This window comes from Felis catus, chromosome A3, assembly GCF_018350175.1.
Source record: "Felis catus isolate Fca126 chromosome A3, F.catus_Fca126_mat1.0, whole genome shotgun sequence".
Lineage (NCBI taxonomy): Eukaryota > Metazoa > Chordata > Mammalia > Carnivora > Felidae > Felis > Felis catus.
Genome location: NC_058370.1, coordinates 85,922,367 through 85,941,618, shown reverse-complemented (window position 1 = coordinate 85,941,618; position 19,252 = coordinate 85,922,367). Strand labels below are relative to the sequence as shown.

The 19,252-nt window shown below is 42.9% G+C and overlaps 1 protein-coding gene across 4 annotated transcripts in view; it reads right to left on the bottom strand.

Moving 5' to 3' along the window:
- ARHGAP25 (Rho GTPase activating protein 25) overlaps positions 1-19,252 on the bottom strand; it is a 90,690-nt gene that overhangs the window by 4,673 nt on the left and 66,765 nt on the right. For all 4 annotated transcript variants that reach the window (XM_003984077.6, XM_003984078.6, XM_045054310.1 and 1 more), the window contains 6 exons: positions 15,893-16,100; positions 10,794-10,926; positions 6,101-6,174; positions 4,480-4,601; positions 3,459-3,655; positions 116-648 (listed from right to left, as the gene is read on the bottom strand). In XM_003984077.6, the coding sequence (XP_003984126.3) occupies positions 116-648; positions 3,459-3,655; positions 4,480-4,601; positions 6,101-6,174; positions 10,794-10,926; positions 15,893-16,100 (1,267 nt within the window). The remainder of the gene's footprint in view (positions 1-115; positions 649-3,458; positions 3,656-4,479; positions 4,602-6,100; positions 6,175-10,793; positions 10,927-15,892; positions 16,101-19,252) is intronic.

Below are 19,252 nucleotides of genomic sequence, written 5' to 3'. Positions count from 1 at the left end.
GTGTTCTCTAAACTCAAGCTTTCTAGTATCATTTGTTAGCAGATGAGAACAGTCCCTGTTACTGCTGAAGATGGAGGCCGGGTGGCTGCTCAGGACCCCTCTGCATGTGACTTACTTTTTGATCTGTTCCTCATACATTTGCTTCTGTGTTTCTATTTCCTTTTGCAGTTCCTGGACCACCCTCTGCAAGGATTCAAGTTCTTCTTCTCCAGAGTTCTTTTTTCCAGGTCCGGTTTCAGAGTTTGGGCTGGCAAGAGTTTCTCTCTTGGAGTCACAAGCATGGGAAGAGACAGCAGCTGCTCCATCCCCAGGGGCCCCAGGCAGGGAAGGGATGTTATCATAGGTGGAAGTCCGCTGGGAGTCAGAAAAGTGGGGCATACCTTGAGACATTGTTCTCCGGTGCCCTTCCCCTGCCTTTACTTCTGAAGAGGGCGACCAGAACTCATTCTTAAAGATCTCTACTTTGTTGCTGTTGGCACCTTGAAACGCTGATGTCAAGAAGCATTTCCGATTAGGGAGTGTCTGAGTCCTTTTTCTCGACTGCAGCTTCCAATCTCCTAGCTTTTCCTTGGGGGCTTTACTGCTCTCTTCAAAATATCCATCACTCGGCTGTTGTCCAGTGGGGCTTCCTGCGTCTGAGTCGCTGGTCTAGAAAAAAATGGCCACGGATGTCATGTGGGTTTTCCCATATGTATCATGTTCCCAAGATAAGGAGTAGTGACTTGGCTGCACACCCGTGAAACTCTTAATTAGAAGACCATCTCTTAATTCATCACGTTAGTTAGATGTGCATGATCTGTGTGGTGTTTCTTTAAGAAGATATTGCACTTAAGAGGAATTCATGCTCTCAAATCAATGGTTTATTAGTGGTTAAGAGAGTCTCAAACTAGGATTCTTTCATAGCTTTAGGATGAGGAGATCTTGCTAGCTAGAACTCAAAATCCAAAAGGCATAAAATGCAAGTCTGATAAATTCAACCCACATGGGTTTCCATGACCCCCCAAATTAAAAAAATAAACAAAGAAATTGCACATAAAATCAAAAAAGAAATGACAAACTAGCAAAAATATTTGCAATACATATCACAGACAACAAGCTACTCTCTCTAATATATAAAGTTCATAAAACTCGAAAAGAAAAAGACTAGCAACCAACAAAAATCTAGACAAAGAACAAGATCAGACAGTTCACAGAGGAAAAGAAAAATGCAACAAGCCTTTACACATAAGAAAATATGCTCAGTTTCTGCCATTATCAAAGAAACCCAAATCAAAATTAAAACTACTGAATATCAGTTTACACCTCTCAGATAGGACACGTCCCCAAATTTGAAAACACATTCTGCTAGTGAAACTGTAGGGAAACAGGTTCTTTCGTGCATTGCTAGTGGAAGTACAAAATGGCACAACCTCTATTTAACAATTTTAATAAAAATTACACAATAATCTACTTACCCTCTGATTCAGCAATCCCAATTCTGGGAATTTATCCTAGAAATACATCTCCTGAGTATAAAATGAAGTATGGTCAATATTATTCATTGCAGCCTTGTTTGTTGTACAAAGGAATGAAAACAAGTTGGTCAAATGAGAAACCTGTCCATGTATTGACATAAAAGGGTCTCCAGGATATACTCTAAAGTAGAAAAATGCAAGACATGAGCAGCGTGTGTGTATGTGTGTGTGCATGTGTGTGTAGAGAGAGAGCAAGAGATGTTACATTTGTATAAAAAAAAAGAAGTAAATAATTTACATTCATATCTGCTTGTATTTGCATAAAGGAACACTGGAAGGGTAAGTATGAAACTAATGAAGGTGGGGAAGGATGGGGTAGATGGAGATAGCAGAGGGAGCAAGCTGTCTCAATCTATATCTTTTTCTCTTTTTTATTTTTTTTAACCATGTGTATATATATTTTGAAATTAACTTTAAAACAAAAAAAAAAGATAAGGAAAAAGAAAAAGAATGAGCCCTAAAATCAGAAAATCAAGACTCAAGCTCTCCTTCTAATCCCTCTAGCTAATCACCAGCTTTTGCAACCCCACCTGGAGTCAGAATCGCCTGCGCCTCAAGGTGAGAACCAGAGCTAAATCCCATTCTTCAACATCCTAGTGCTGCTACCTTGGGCCAGCTGGTCAACCTCCTTGAGACTCAGCCCCTGAATGATAAAATGTGGATGATAAATCCTGCCCTACAGAGTTACGGTGAGAACCCCAGAGGTGACCTATTTATGTTTGTCATCACAGTGGCTGCTCATAGCTACCCACAATATTACAATAAATAGCAGAAACCTGTCATATGAGCCTGACAATGACTACTCTCAAGGACTGCTAGTAGGACTTCATTAAAGGAAGTATGAGCATTTCTTTTTTTTTTTTAATTTTTTTTTTAATTTTTTTTTCAAAGTTTATTTATTTTTTAGGACAGAGAGAGACAGAGCATGAACGGGGGAGGGGCAGAGAGAGAGGGAGACACAGAATCGGAAACAGGCTCCAGGCTCTGAGCCATCAGCCCAGAGCCTGACGCGGGGCTCGAACTCACGGACCGCGAGATCGTGACCTGGCTGAAGTCGGACGCTTAACCGACTGCGCCACCCAGGCGCCCCTGTATGAGCATTTCTAAATATTAATTTCATTTGAGAGTGTTAGTAAAATGCACTGTGTATAGACATCACCTAAGAAAAATCAGTACCACTATCTACCTTTTTCCCAATACTTTCTTAATTATCCTCAGGATTAATAGTACTGCAGGCAACTGACATTACCAGGTCAGTCAGAAATTTTAAATTCATTTCTTGGTCACACATAAAGAACCAAGCTGCTACATCAAGTTCATGGGTTTTTTTTTTTTAAGGTATTTGTCTCCATCAATATATAAAAATATTTGAGCTTTGTAACTAGTCTACATTTCAGAGGCTGAAGAGTTTTTTAACATTGGGAACGTGAGCCCCAACACTTCAGTACAAATGAGGGGGTTGACATTGCTGAGACAGCTTATCAGGGAATGAGAAATATTACACGAACACATCACATACGCTGAGAAAGAAATCACGTTTCATGGGTTAGCAGGAAACCAGTTCTCTCTGGACTTTCACCCGGAGTTTTCAACAACTCTTGCTAAAACACTTACAATGTGATATATAATTTCCCCTATTGAAATTCCCTGGACTGTGCTTGGAATGGCTTCCCTTTTTGAGCGGACTTTACTGGGGACTCCCACTGCTCAGCCATTAGGAGATTGGCACACATGTCACTAATCCCACCTCCAGGATGCCAACAGAGACTAGATTTGAAAGAGGCCAGGCTTTCAAGACGTATTCAAATGGGTATCTACCATCTGTGCCCATTGCCACAGCATCATCAAAAACTCCCCCACATTGCCACACTAGATAAGCTCTTACATAGAACGACTTGGACTAAAGGAAGAGTCAGGTGGAAAAAGAAGGCTCTCGGCACTTACCGTGTTACTAAAGCTGTCTGTCCTAGACATCGTGGGGTCTTCAGTGGCATCCCAGCCCACAGAACTTCGAGCCACTGGAGCTTTCTTGGGGTCATTTTTTTGAGCAGGGGGTGACAGGGGTGTATCCTTGGACTTGGGAAACAGAACTTCATGGTCTCTGATCATCATGGTCATCACTCTTTGGATTTGAGGAGTCCCTGAAAGAAAGAAGAAAGAGATCTGTAGAGTTGTACCGTGGCAGGAGGCAGACATTCCTAAGGGTCTCCATCATAGGATATCTCTAAACTTGGCTCTAAAACCACAGAGTCCGAAAAAAGTCATTTTGCTCCTCATGGGACACTTCTGAATCGCTTGAGGTAGAAGATTGTGGTGGAAGAGAAGAGATAGAAGAAGGATACGGGAGTGGGTAAAAGAGGGTTATTTTCAGCCTGTATGGTCCTTTAGTCAGTCTTTGATCAGAAAATAGGCAGTATAATAGTAGAGAAAATGAAGACATCTTTCTCCCCTCATGTGGTCCTCAACATGACATCTGATTTCTTATTGCACACATAATAAATATGTGCTAGGAGTACTGCCTTCCCAAATCCATGGTAGACATCAATACTCTATGCCAGGACTTTTGCTCACTGAACCAAGACACAACCACAAGTGTGGCCTTTTTGTGAATTACAAGTGGCCTTTTTGTAAATTGTCTTCTAAAGTCAAACTTGCTTTCTCCACTTTCTTGCAAATTTGCTTTCTCTGGCTAAGGCTATTTAAAAGTAATTAAAGACTAAGAAACACTAGCTGTTTTTGTGCTAGCCTATTGTACTGTGTGACCATTGGGTAAATTTTGAATCTCTCTGCTGTGCTATGATCCGGAAAATGGACATAATTCCTGCCCTGCTCCTTTCACAGGGCTATTTCACAATTTGGGCAAGTTAGTCAAGAGAGAATGTTTGGCAATTTGCAGAGCACTTCGGTAGCTGTGTAATTGTCATTACTTCCTCTGCACTCGACTTCCCCACAGGACCAGTCTTACCTCTCATGATCACAGCAGGGTCTTCAACCTTTGACCTGATGAGATTCACACCAATCACAGTAGCCAGGTTATCCACGCTCATTTTATTAACACCACAGTTCAACTGGATTTCATGTAGGAACCTGTGGGCAACCAGGAAATCCCATAGTAGGAAACAGGAAGTTGCCAGAAGGAAGCACTTCCAGCTATCAATGAGATCTCAGAGATGGATCTCATCTCCTTCCTTCTAGTCTCAGGAAGGGGACCAGTCTGGTATGCTCTGCCCACATGAGTTTAGCTTCACCTTGAAAGACTCAAGATCAAGGTAGAAGAGAAGCCAAGAGGGGCCTGTCCAGCTTCTGGTGGTGGCATTGGGGCTGGGGATGGGGTGTTGGCAGGAGGCAGGGTCCAATGCAGGGAGCTAAAAGGAAACTAGAAGGACTCAAATGGGTATCTGACTATCCCTAGTCCCAATTTCCTAGGCTTATCTCCCAGGTTCTCAGTATCCATCCCACCCAAGTTTCCAGAGAAGAAAACTTTCTCATGAGGAGATGTCACAGAGGGGAATGAAGAAGTGACTCTTGCTTCATCCTCTGATTATAGCACCAAGCATCTCAAATTCTCAGTGGGTGCTCAATAACTAGCAATGAATTTTTACTATAATTCTACCCATTGGAGACATGAAGCTCTCCTCAGATTCACTATATTAAAAAAAAAATGAAAACATCAGCAAAGGAATTTCTACTCTCTCTAAAAACCATTTTTAAATGAATAGGCTGAAGCAACATAAAATTCCAAATACATAGAAATTATCAAATAAATGGTGGTGTTTTCAAATGAGGAAACATTATGAAATATTACAGACTCATTTATAATCCTACTTTAGGACAGGCGGAAATGTTCACAATATAATATTAAGCCCAAAACAGCAAGACACAAATATGTACAAGAAATTGTTCCCCTATATTTATATTGATGTATGTAAAGATCTATCATAGAAAGAAAAACGTCCAGAAGGAAACATGCCCAAATAATAATAGTGATCTTTGCTGAGTGAGGAAAAGGCATTATTTTTATTTCTTATTTACGGTATGTTGCATTTTCCTTTTGCAAAGCCTGCATCACTTTTATAATCTAGAAACTACAACAAAAATTTTTTTAAATAAAAGCAAATTTCAGCTCTGTCTGGCGAGAAGATCCAGATTCCCAGCTCAGACAGACCTGGGTCCATCTACGCACTACATTTTGCCACAGAGAAGGCACGCGGGTCCTCAGAAAGGGAAATAAGAAGGGTGACCAGGAATGAATCTAGGGCACTACGTTATGGTCCAAGGTCAGGAAGATGGAAGATCATTCTAGAAACATTCATAAGGATTCTGGGTTTTAATACATGTCCCAGAACTCCAGGTAGCACTTGGGCAGGCCTGGAAGAGGAACATGTTCACTTCATGTGCCAATCAGATTTTCAGCGGATCTTTTAAATTATCTTGTGGACATAGGGAACAAACTCAGTGCTGTGTGAATACAGTTGACCTTCCCAAAGTCTGGACCAGAAGCTCTGAGTTCACAGGGACACTCTTTCCTCCTCTAACCAGGTGCTTCTTTCTGATATGGCTGGAAACTGATACCAGGGGACTCTTACCTGCATATGTAGCTCAGGAGGTTATAGTTGTCTCGAGGAAGGATGGACAGCTGCTTCACCAGCTCCTGCTGAGCCTGGGAAGAGATTTTGAACACCCTAAATGAGCCTGCTCACTTGCCAGCAATGAGACTCTGGAACATAGGGAACATAACTGATGTATGTGTGCAGAAAGCAACACTTTGGTACTCACTCCTGTTCCCATAGTTTTGTGTGTTTTTTTAAAGCTTTTTATGTCCAAATAATTATAAATTCACAGGAAGTTGCGAAAATAGTATGGAGAAGCTCACAGGTTTTTATACAGCACATTTCTTTATTTGTCTCTAATCATGCCCTCTTCCCCAACTCAGAACTACTCTAAGGCAAGGACGATTTGACATCTCATACTCACAGTAATTGTTTGCTTAGTGAATGCTTAAGATACAACACTCCAGTGAAGCACTGGATCACATCCAAATACCCCAAGTCACTTTAAAAGTAGTGAGAGAAGAAGGAAGCTTCGGAGAAGGATTTTAAGCATTATGGCCTCGCTGAGATCTGCGGGGACACAGGACAAGCTGACCAATCGTGGTAGGTAATGTTGGAATGTTCTACCTCCATGATGACCATGAATGTTAGAGAAGAAATTCATGTGCCAGGGAGAGGAAGGACAGAGAGCTTTCTTAGTTCTTTTCACCAGCAGCTGCCTGTAGGGTCTGTAGTCACTGTCAGTAACATCGCGATTGTAAAAGTGTGCCAGTTAACATGAGACACGCAGGCTCCCTCAAACCTGAGCAGTTCCTCTGGAGAAAACGCACCCTATGGCCTGTCAGCCTGCATGTGGTGACTTGGTGCAGACCCTCTGTATCTAGAATACCTGCTTCATGTTAGGATTCCCTCTTCCAGTTTAATGAGTGAATTCTTTGTAAAGGTTGTTATAGATTCATTGCTCTCAACTACCACTCCTGCCACATTTTCACCAATGAGGGAGGCTGTGGTCTCTCTGCCCTGCCCAGATGTGCGTTACCACAGATCAGAAACTCAAGCATGTTGAGGGGTGCCTGGGTGGCTCAGTCGGTTAAGCGTTTTACTTCAGCTCAGGTCATGATCTCACAGTTTGTGGGTTCAAGGCCCAACAGCTCAGAACCTGGAGCCTTCTTTGGATTCGGTATCTCCGTCTTTCTCTGCTTCTCCCCTGATCACGCTCTGTCTCTCTCTCCCTCTCTCCCTCTTTCTCAAAAATAAACAAACACAAAAAAATTAAAAAAAAAAAAAAAAGAAACCCAAATATTTTGAGATGGAGAAAAGTTGGGAGAAGCAGGTCTAAAGCGAATAAGTTCAGGGGTGGGAGTCTTATTGTCAGATCTGCATCCACATACCTCTTTGCTTTTCCTGGAGCTATGGGGTGAGAGATTGCCTGAAACACTGATGCTTTTTAGCCAACTTTTAAACCTCATTCTATAAAATGTTATTAATTTCACAAGGGTGAGCTGATATACCTATATTAATTAAGACTTCTCATGTCCTCATCTCACTCTCTCCCCCCAAAATTTATAAATCATGCACAAAATCATTCAGTTACCTATTTTATTTTATTTATTTTTTTAATGTTTATTTTTGAGAGAAAGAGAGACCGAGTGCAAGTGGGAGAAGGGGAGAGAGAGAGGGAGACACAGAATTGCAAGCAGGATCCAGGCTCTGAGCTGTCAGCAAAGAGCCCAACGAGAGGTTTGAACTCACAAACCGTGAGATCATAACTTGAGTCAAAGTTGGACGCTTAACCAACTGAGCCACCCAGGTGCCCCTGGTTATTAATTTTAAAGAGGCTTGAGGTGTTTGATTATAGTCCCATTCTTTTTTTTTTTTTTTTAAGTTGATTTATTTATTTTGAGAGAGAGAGAAAGCACACAAGCAGGGGAGGGGCAGAGAGAGAGAAGGAGAGAATCCAAAGCAGGCTCCACACTGTCTGCATGGAGCCTGATGCAGGCCTCAAACTTGCGAACCGTGACATCATGACTTGAGCCAAAACCAAGAGTCGGACGCTTAACTAACTGAGCCACCCAGGTGCCCCATTATAGTCCCTTTCTTTTTATTTTATTGTATTTTATTGTATTTTATTGTATTTTATTTTATTTTTTAACTTTGTAATTTAGCTTTATTTTTTATTTTTTTAAATTTACATCCAAATTAGCATATAGTGAAGCAATGATTTCAGTAGATTCCTTAATGCCCCTTACCTTTTTAGCCCACCCCCCCTCCCACAACCCCTCCAGCAACCCTCAATTTCTTCTTCATATTTATGAGTCTCTTTTGTTTTGTTCCCCTCCCTGTTTTTATATTATTTTTGTTTCCCTTCCGTTATGTTCATCTGTTTTGTCTCTTAAAGTCCTCATATGAGTGAAGTCATATGATTTTTGTCTTTCTCTAATTTCACTTAGCATAATACCCTCCAGTTCCATCCACATAGTTGCAAATAGCAAGATTTCATTCTTGTTTGATTGCCGAGTAATACTCCATTGTATATATATACCACATTTTCTTTATCCGTTTATCCATCGATGGACATTGGGCTCTTTCCATACTTTGGCTATTGTTGATAGTGCTGCTGTAAACATTGGGGTGCATGTGTCCCTTCAAAACAGCACACCTGTATCCCATGGATAAATACCTAGTAGTGCAATTGCTGTATTGTAGGGTAGTTCTATTTTTAGTTTTTTGAGAAACCTCCATACTGTTTTCCAGAGTGGCTGCACCAGCTTGCATTCCCACGAACAATGCAAAAGAGATCCTCTTTCTCCGCATCCTCGCCAACATCTGTTGTTGCCTGAGTTGTTAATGTTAGCCATTCTGACAGGTGTCAGGTGGTATCTCATTGTGGTTTTGATTTGTATTTCCCATTATAGTCCCTTTCTTTGTTAGATTGTTACATCCCAGGAAGGCTGTCACCCTGATTGGCTTCATTTGCCTTTGTTGCTGAGGAAGACCTGTATGAGATCATGCAACCTCATTTTTGTGCAGGCAAATAGCTACAATAGCTACAGCATAATTAGCTGCATCATTATTCTTCCCTTCCTTTCCTAACGTTGAAATATAAAACTGCCGTTTTTCTTGTGCTGAGATCTACTTAAATCATGAGGCTCCTCGCTCTTAGGAGAGAAGTTCTCATAGCTATGTTTTCTATCAGGTCTAGGGCACTCCATTGCTTAAAATAATAATAGTAATAGTAATAATAATAATTATTATTATATATATATTTCTGGGAGTATATTATATAATAAATGTTAAAATAGAGAATAAGTCTCTCCTTAAACTGATACTTTAAAAATATCACTCACCTATCTCCTATCCCTTGTCCTCAAAACAATGCTAAGTACTGCAGATGCTATTATGAAATTTGTCTAAGCTTGTGCTATCCAACATAACAGCTACTTGACACATGTGACTATTTAAATAATAAAATAAAATAAAATTAGGAATTGTTTCTTTGGTTGAACTAGCCACATTTCAAGTGCCCAATAGCCATGTGTGGCTAGTGGTTACCATATTGATCAATGTAGCTATGTACCAGTTCCACCATTATAGAACGTTCTGTTGGTCTAAGGAAATAAACTAAGTCTCACAGAAAGTGCTTAATTTGTCTAATGGCAAAATCAAAGTTAAATCCATGTCTTCACTGTAGGCTTTTCTGTGCACCACTTTGGCAGAGAGAGCTTTAAACATGGTGGCGCTAGGGGTGCCTGAGTGGCTCAGTCAGGTAAGCGTCCGACTTCAGCTCAGGTCATGATCTCGTGATTCATGGGTTTGACCGCCACGCTGGGCTCTGCGCAGACAGCTCAGAGCCTGGAGCCTATTTTGAATTCTGTCTCCCTCTCTCTGCCCCTCCCCTGTTTGCACTCTGTCTCTCTCTGTCTCGAAAATAAGTAAACGTATAAAAAAATTTTAAAACATAGGAGTGCTAAAAGCGAACCTCCCAGAAGTGGAGAGTTAGACCCCAATTATCAGCAGTATACCACAAACATATTTGTGGGGCATTTGGTTTTGCAAATCCTGGTTAAAAACCAGGAGGTTTTATTGTTGTTAGATGGGTTTTCCTGGTGGCTTTTGTTGGTCGGTTAATTTGTTTAATTAACATGACTCTAGTGTGGTGATTGTTGACTTTAAGACCTTTCAGGAAACAAATTACATGGGAACACAAATCCTGCAGGCAAACTTGTGAACTCTAACAAGCATGATGCTGCAGACACTGACCACACCCCCTTAAGCAGCTGCAGCTGAAAAAAACAGAGAAAAGTTCCTTGTCCTTCCTTTCTCTGGTGGCTGCATTCCTTGTATGCCCATGGCTGACACTCATGATCATGGTGGAACTAGAACATTCTTCCCTCTCACCAGCCTTCCAGGTTGGTCAGCCTGTCCTTGTGTCCACTGGGTCTCAGCAAGGCCATATTGCTTGAAAGCCTTCTCAGAAGCTTTCTCTTTCTCATTAAAGTGGTTTGGGTATATTTGATTATAGACAATTCTTTTTTGGATTGTTACATCCCAGCAAGGCTGTCACGATGACTGGCTTCAGTTGCCTTCTGTTGTTGACAAAGTTCCAGTTTGACAAAGTATCTCACTAAAAGGTATGAGTCCCTTGACCCACTGTTGCTTGCCTACCAGAAGAGTGTTCAGTAACTATCACCTTCCAAAGCAGGACAACTAACTCTAATGAGATACAAACCTTTGCCTCATCTGCATTCATGAGCTGCCCGCACAGCAGGAACCCCTCATACTGGCTCCAGGGAACCACTGGCTCTGGGAGGTCTCGGAGGTAAAGCTTTAACAGGGAGGCCACGGTGTGTACATCTGTATCTCTGCAAGAAAATAAGCAATGTTGTTTGAAAATAAAGCTCCAGAACATTCCTTGCCTTCCCCTTCGTGGTCCACTAAACAGAATCCCAGGTTCCAAAGGGGAGTTTTGCAGAGGAGCAGAGTCTGATAAAGATGTATCCAAACAAAACATCTTTGCTAATTATCTGGAACCATGACCCTCAACACTTTTTTCTTTATCTCTTCTACCCAACTGCCTCAAAAGTAAGTTCAAGGTCTACTTTTTTATTAATCCTATTAAATTATTTTAGTCTTCATCTCTTTCTATTTTCTCCAAGTCACTTAGTACCTCACAATTTTGCATTTTCTGCTTAGTCTCTAATTTTTCATGTGATAACTCATTAATATTGATGGTCCATGATCTCTTTAAACCCTCAGAGAGCTCAAAACAGTTCTGGGATTCATTCATATACTTGTGCAATTGTTCAATAAATAAGCATTGAGAGAACCTACTAGGTGAAAGATACTACCTCAAGCACTGGGATTTCAGCAGTGAACCTGAGGGATATACAGGACACCTGGCCTCATTGAGCCACAGAGCTGTGCAGACTCAAATGTTACCAAGTCACTACAAAATTGTGAGGTTAGTGCCATGACTAACCTGGGACTGTATGGAGGTGTGTAAAAGGGACACCCAGTGCAGAGCTGAGGATCCATAGGGGCCAAGATCTGAAGAACGACAAGGAGTTACAGTATGAGGAAGGGAGCCTAGAGGGTGGGGAGCAGAGGCCCGGCTGCAGAAACACAGACAACATTCAGATGACTTCCTGTTAACTGAAGAAAGCTTGGACTTTTCAGTTCAGCTTGTCCAGTTTATAGCAGGAGTGGGCAAAGCATGGCCCAGGAGCCAAATTTGGCCCATTGCCTGTACACTCTATGAGCTAAGATTGGATTTTACATTTTTAAATAGCTGGGAACAAAACTCAAAAGAAGCAGATATCATAGCATGTGAAAATTATCTGAAATTTGAATTTCAGCATCCATCAAGTGATATGGCCATGCTTATTCATTTTTGGATTGTCTTTGGCTGATTTTGAGCTATAACTCTGCTAAAAGCAGAACTGAATAGCTGCAGTCGAAACACTCTGGCCTGCAAAGCCTAAATATGTCATATATGGCCTTTTATCAAAGTCTGCTGACCGCTGTTTTATAGAGCTATTGCATTTATTATGCAGCTCTATAAGAAAAAATAAGTCTGAATCTACCATATGCTTAAAGCTCATTAGTGAAGAAATTATTTACTTCATATTTATTTACTTCACATCAAAAAACCCCCCAAAAAACTGGTATTCTTAAATTTTTTTTCAACATTTATTTATTTTTGGGACAGAGAGAGAGCATGAACAGGGGAGGGGCAGAGAGAGAGGGAGACACAGAATCGGAAACAGGCTCCAGGCTCTGAGCCATCAGCCCAGAGCCTGACGCGGGGCTCGAACTCACGGACCGCAAGATGGTGACCTGGCTGAAGTCGGACGCTTAACCGACTGCGCCACCCAGGCGCCCCAAAAACTGGTATTCTTAAGTGACTGTCCTGGTAGTACTTTGAAAAGCAAGGATGTGCTGAGAGGTTCAGACAATCTGAATGGCTCCTCAGTTTCATTGATGGGGAATATAGAATTCACTGGGTAGGAGTGCCTCCTGGAGAAGGGACAGGATGGGCTGGCTTGGGCAGAAGGAAAAGAAGGGAGGCATTGGAGGAAACAGAAATAAGAACATCAGGACTTGACTGTAAAGCTCTGCCTTGGCATCCTAAGTTTTTTTTGCTTGTTTTTGACAGCCAGTGTTTGGAGATGTCTTCTGAAAAGGCCCCAGCTTTGCAGCCTGTCAGCTCTCTACCTCAAAATGAGAACATGAACTGGCACGGAGCCCCGTCTGTGCTCCACTGCTGCCTCAGGAAACTGGGGGTGGGAACCATTCACTTAAGGTGGGGATTCTAGAAAAGCCTTCCCTGCTGAGTCACTACCTAAAAATATTCCTGGACAAAGTCCTCTTGTCAAAATACACGAGACATTCCCAAGAAAATGGCAGAACGACAACCAACTAACACTTTTGCAGGAGGAGCATTCACCCAAAGTTGCAAAAGGAGCCATGAGGCTTCTCCTCATGCCCCTGCATCACCATCCATTCCATGGTCTTGGTCAGAATCCGGGGCCTCTCCCTCACCCCACACCCAATTAGGCTCCCAAATCCCCTCAAGTCTATCCAAATATCACGTGAATCACTTTAAGTCCTGCCCTCTTCCACTGCCCTATTTCAAAAGGCAGTGGCCTTTTGCCAGGATTCTGTCCCAGCTTCCTAGCTGGCCTTCTGCCTCCACAGTTCCATTTTCTGATGCACTGTCCACTGCCTGGCAAAATACAACATGCAAAATATGCCCAAGGAACGAGTGTTGCAAACAACAAATTAAAATGAGAAAGATAGTAGAGACGATGAATCAAAAAACAGAATCTTTTAAAGAAAAATGACAACAACAAAAACCACAAACTACTAGATAGTTCAATCAGAAGAAACCAGGAAGCAAAAATATCCAACATTAGAAAAAAAGGTTATAACCACTGATATAGTGTAGATGCTTCAGTGTTATAACCAGAGAACATAATTATCTATGTAAATCATCTTGGAACATTTAAAACCAGAGAAACCTTCCCGATTCATTTTATCAGGGGGAGATAATGCTGCTTGTCCTGGCTAACTCCTTATGCTTGTCTAAGGCCTCTCAGTGTAAACGTCATTGCTTCTTGGGGGTCTCCCTAAATCTACCAGATGGTGTCAAAAGGCCCCTGTTCTAAGTCCTCATAGTACCATCTAGTTTTCCATTTTAGCACTTAACACAACGGAAATTAGACAATTATTTTTGTAAATTTTTAGTATAATGTCTGTGCCCTAATTTTATCAGAGCTGACTCACTTGTCACTGTTACAGTTTACATTTCCAGCATGATTTTTCCTGAGTTTGCTATTCCTTCAACCCAATGAAACATGTTTAAGTCAAGTTAAACATGTTTTTTTTTTTTTTTAAGTCAAGGACTAAGAGAAAGTCAGGAGCCAGGTTGAACTTCTGAGCTCAACACCTGATCCACTAGAGGTTAGCCCAGGCTCCACCGATGGCTCTGCCAACACTTCCCTGGTGGCACCGACCTTAAAATGTGGCACATCTGTATGTTTCTCATGGAAGTATAGGTATCAGAAGTGTATTGGCTTATGACTGGATAGTATCCAGTCCAACAGAAACTCAACAAAGAGATTTTAAATTTTATTCATATATGTTTAATGAGAATCAGATACAGCTGCACTAGCACCTACCAAATAAAAGGTCCTTTGTTTCTTTTCATTCCAGTGAGACAATTTGGGAGATCTCATGGTGAAACCACACATATGACCAACGTAGGGGATCTAGATGACTACCCACAAGGATTATGTAGACCCAAGCATTGGCCCTGGGAGGACTCTGAAGAGCCCCAGGTGACCCTTCCTATTTCTGGGTATGTAAACTCTACTCCTTAATTCTGGGGGTGGAGAGGTCATGACAAGCTGTGGTAACTTTCCTCCTTCCTGCCCCAAATATTTCATAGGTATCCAAGACTGTGACTCCACCACCCAGGCTGACTTTATAGGAACATAAAATCAAGCCTAGGGCAAGTATCTGACAAACCCTTGCAATCACCTCTATTCCTCCTGGCTGACTCTTCACATGGCTTTAGCAACAACCCACCTGTATCTTTTGATCAACTCAAAGCTAATTAAAAACATAAGAAGGAAACTGAATATAAAAAGGTGGTGAGCTTAATTGATCAGGTGCCTGACAATGAAATGCAATTTATAGTGCTGCTGAGAGGTCTGTAAATTTGATGCCCGTAACCTGCTGTAGTTCCAGTAACAACTCCACCCGTTGCTTTCCTGTAAAAATAAAGCACCCTTGGTGAGTTAACCTACTGCGTGCCGAAGGCAGCAAAGACAGACATGCGGTGGTCCAAACTCAGACAGTGGCGGTGAGATTGGAGCGAACAGATGGTATCAGAGATGCTTCACAGGGAGAATGGGCATTGCTGGTGACTGGGGTGGATGTGGGGAGAGGGAACTAATGGCACTTAGCTGTTCATGATTTTCCCAGGATCAGCCCTATTCCTAGGTCCTAAATAACCCCTTGGGGAATTTCAACCTTTGGAAACTGGACAGAGTTTGGGCCTGCCTTACCAAATCTTGATTTATGGGCTGCTGATTTGGAAAGAACAATGGCTCTTTCTAGCCAGCGGGACAAGCGCGCACAGGCAACCAAGGCAAATATTGCACAATAGGCAGAGAGCGCGTACAATGTCAACATGGGTGCTGTACTAGCTGATTGTGGCAGAGCCGAAAACCTCGGCTGGGTAGCTGGAGGCGGTGGGGCAGGTAGGCGACGGTGAGAAGAAATGTCACCACAACTGATATGCCCCAACCAAACCTGGGCAACCTCCACGGGGGAGACCTGAGAAGACGCCAGGCTGCCACAATATCAGTATGTACTCTCTCCAAAAAGGCTCAGAACTAAGTTCAGAGCTGCACATTACTATGCTCTCCCAACCTAACAAGAAGTGCTGCTTCTGGCCATTTCTAGAAAGCTGAGAGCATCGGAGCCCTCGGGTATAGGTATGCTACGTTCTCTACCACACTGAGTCTATTTGTACAGTCTGCTCACTCTTCAACATTCCTCACCTGCCCAGTGGTGTAGGCCTTAAGCTAGGTCCCGTCATCCTCCCGGCCTCCCCTACATCCTAAACATCTCTTGACTGCTCAGCAAGGCCCTACTTCTAGTTCACTTCATTCCTCACATAAGTCGCCAGCAAAATAAAAAGCTCTCTTTGTTGCAAGCCAGGGCCTTGGAAACTTCTGTGTGAGTCCGGTAGCTCAGCTGGTAGAGAGAGGTCCTCCTACCCACATATGGCAGGGGGAGGACATGGTGAGGACAGGGTACCTGTCAAAGGAGGGCCGCTCCCCGGCATCAAAAGCGTCTCTGAGCTGCTTCACCAGGTTGTCCTGCCCAGGCAGTCGGAAGATGCCCTCTTCATTCAGGCCGTGCTGGAGGATGAACTCCGCACACTTCTCCACCAGGATGGGCACCAGGTGGGGGCCAAATTTCTGCTCATAAGCCACGGTCTCATCCAAACGCTGGCCAAACACAGCTAGAAAGAGAAAAACAGGATGTTCCCATCATTCTGACTTCCATTGGATGAAATGGTAGGTCAAAGTGCTTTCTTTGCCTATTTCTAGATTTGCCAGTGTTGTGTATAACCTCAAAAGTTTTAGTGCAATGATACTAAACAAAATATAGGAGACAAGCCATCCATAATATTTCCTGGAGCTACAAATGTGGGAGAGTCTCTGGAAGTCTTTTTCTCTTGACCCACAGTTTTACATATTTAAAATAACAACTCGCTTTTACTGAATACCTGTTGTCTGCTAGAAATTGTGCTAAGCACTTTGCACACCTGTTCTCATTTCATCTTAACAGCAACCCCACGAGGTAGTAGAATTGTTATACTCACCTTGCCATTAAAGACACTGAGCCTTAGAGGCACTGGTGAACTTGCCAAGGTCAGGTGCCAGGGCACGGTAGTCAGAATTCAAGCCCAGGCAGTAAACTCAAGAGAATGTACTCTTAACTATGGCAGCAAGCAGGCAGTTTTGGATTCTGCTTGTGTCATACAGCATTAAAAAATAAGTCTATCACACGGATGTCTCATACCTTATTAAACCATTGCGGCATTCTTAATAATATAGATTGTTTATTATGTTTTACTATTTTCAAAACAGCTACAGTGAACATACTTATCCACCAAGCAGAGTTCCTGGAATGTATTCAGCACAATGTATAATTTCTAATTAATTGCTTAATTAATTAATTAACATTTGGATAGGTGATCACAGGCTTTTCATTCTTTTGAACTACTTCCTTAGGGCAAATTCTCACAAGTTGAATTACTAGGTCAAGTGTTTTGAACATTTTTATGACTCAGTGGTATGCAAATTGTTGTCCAAAAATATTTTTCCAAATTACACTGCCTCCAGCAAAGCATGTGTGGACCAGCTCCACCCCAGCCCTGTCAGTACTGGCTCTATAATTTCCCCACCCCAGCGGTATAACAAGGTTAGTTTTTAAATCAGGACAATCGTTGGCTACCCATTCTCCCACCAGGCCCCTATTCCCTTTGGTTCCTGGAGGCTCAGAAGACAGGTCATGGCTTCAGCTCTGTCCTGCCTGATTTTCCCTCTGTCATAATTAGGACCTGGTTACACTGACCACTTCAATTCCCAGGACACTGCTTCCCAGAGTCCTTTGGTGTTCCCCACGGTTCGCTCTCTGGTTGGTCCCCTGTATCCAGTCTCTAACGTGTGTTTCACCTGTACAGATCTATACTGAGCTCGTGAATCTACCGTGTCCTCTGCACTCCCACCCATTGCCCTAAGCCAGGCTGGACTATTCTCTCACCTATGACAGCTGTGGTGTTCTCTTCTGACATGTTCAAAGCCCTCCTGCTGCCTACCTTTCTAAACCATCTCCAATTTCCCTAAACACGCTCCCCGCCCCCAACCCTGTTTTTGTCACCCACTTCTTCCCCAATTGCCACAGTAGCATTTTCTAAATTACTCCTCAAAGTCCTAGGGGCTTCTTCTGCAGACCCTCAGATGCTGGGAGGTGAGAGCAGTGGATCTGGGAGGAGCTGAGCATGGGAGTGGTCCCTGTATTTCCTACTCCCAACCACATCTGCTGGGCTGTTGTCTGTTTTACTTATTGCGTTTCAGTGACACTGTTTGATTAAATATTTCTGTGGCTGCAGTTTGAAAGTTGGGGCTGGCATTCCTTAGTTTCGCATTTGGTCTAGCCCCCGCCTACCTTTCCAGCCTGACTTCCTGTCGTGCCCCCACAGGCACCTCACCCTGATGTTCCCAAAACCCTTGGATGGTCTTCTCATTGCCCAGTCTGTGCATGTCTCCTTCCTTGTCTGCTGGAATTCCATTTGTCTTCCTTGGACTGGCTCAAATACCATCATGTCTGCCAAGCTCTCCTTGACCCCAGCCTGAGAGATTCTGTCCCTACTTTGTGCACCTGTATTCTTTCTCAAATACCCCAATCCCTTTCAACACCATACTGTAATTATCTATATGTACCCACACCCTCTGCAAGACTAGGCTCCCCAGAGCTGGAAATACGGGGGTGCTCTCTATTCAACCCCAGTGTTCAGCACAGGGCCTGGCACAAGGTAGGTAGCACATTTTGCTGAATTACTTAAAGAATTATTTCATCTTTAAGCAAGTGCTTTCCATGATTAATGATAAGTTTGGCATTTCTTTAGAGTAAGCTCTGGTAGAGACCTCCTTAGTGGAAGAATTCAGCTTGACACTAACATTTCTTGAGTGCCAGCAGCAGCTCATGTGGAATAGGTAATACAGACAAGAGAACATACGATATGGTTCTTGCTTTCAATTAAGTTACACTCGAGCTATGAAAATGAAATGACCACATGCAAAATAATGAGAAACAATTAGACAATGGCAGTAACAATGTAGAATTTGGTTCCTATATGTCTGTGAAAGGAGCTGGATAGATACTTGGAAGGAAAAGTTTGAAACAATCTGACTTAAAACATGGGCCACATGGCCTTTGTAAAATTCCCTTGAGGAGCATCTCAAGGGGGGGGGGGTGGCAGATGTGTTTCTGAGCAGTTGAAGACTTAGGCTCAAGGGGCCCCTTGTACCCTGACAGGGAGAGATATTCCAATACAATGTGGGGATTTGCATGGAGATGTCAGAGCAGTCAGATGGGAGCCCCATTCCTGAGGTCCCAAGGCAAATCCTCCGTTTTGCAGGTGACCTGGAATCCTCTCGGCAGCAAGTCCTGTAACTTTTCTCCCCATCCCAGCCTCTCAGCCTTGTCCTGTGCTCCTCCTTCATCCCTCCCAGGCCCCACAGTCAGTCATTGTAATACTACTCTCACCAGTAAACCCACTTCCCAGTCCCCCCTTTCTCCTCCATCATCTCTGCTCTGTGGACTCCTAGTACCCCCTCCACACCTTCACCAGGTCACCAAGAGCCCCAAGGGAACACAGCATTCCATATCACGGAGGCTTTTATTCCCAATCAGAAGACCTTGGTTCCAAATCTCCCCCACTCCTCTTGCTCTCACCACCCACTCCTTTTCCCTCTGTGTCTCAGCAGGTGACCTGGTCTCCTCTTTTCCTTGTCTCCTCAAGTGGAAGAAATCATCAATGAACTCTCTTATCCCCAATCCCTGCCCTTCCTGTCCCTCCTCCTCTGTCTGTCTTCTCTCAAAGGA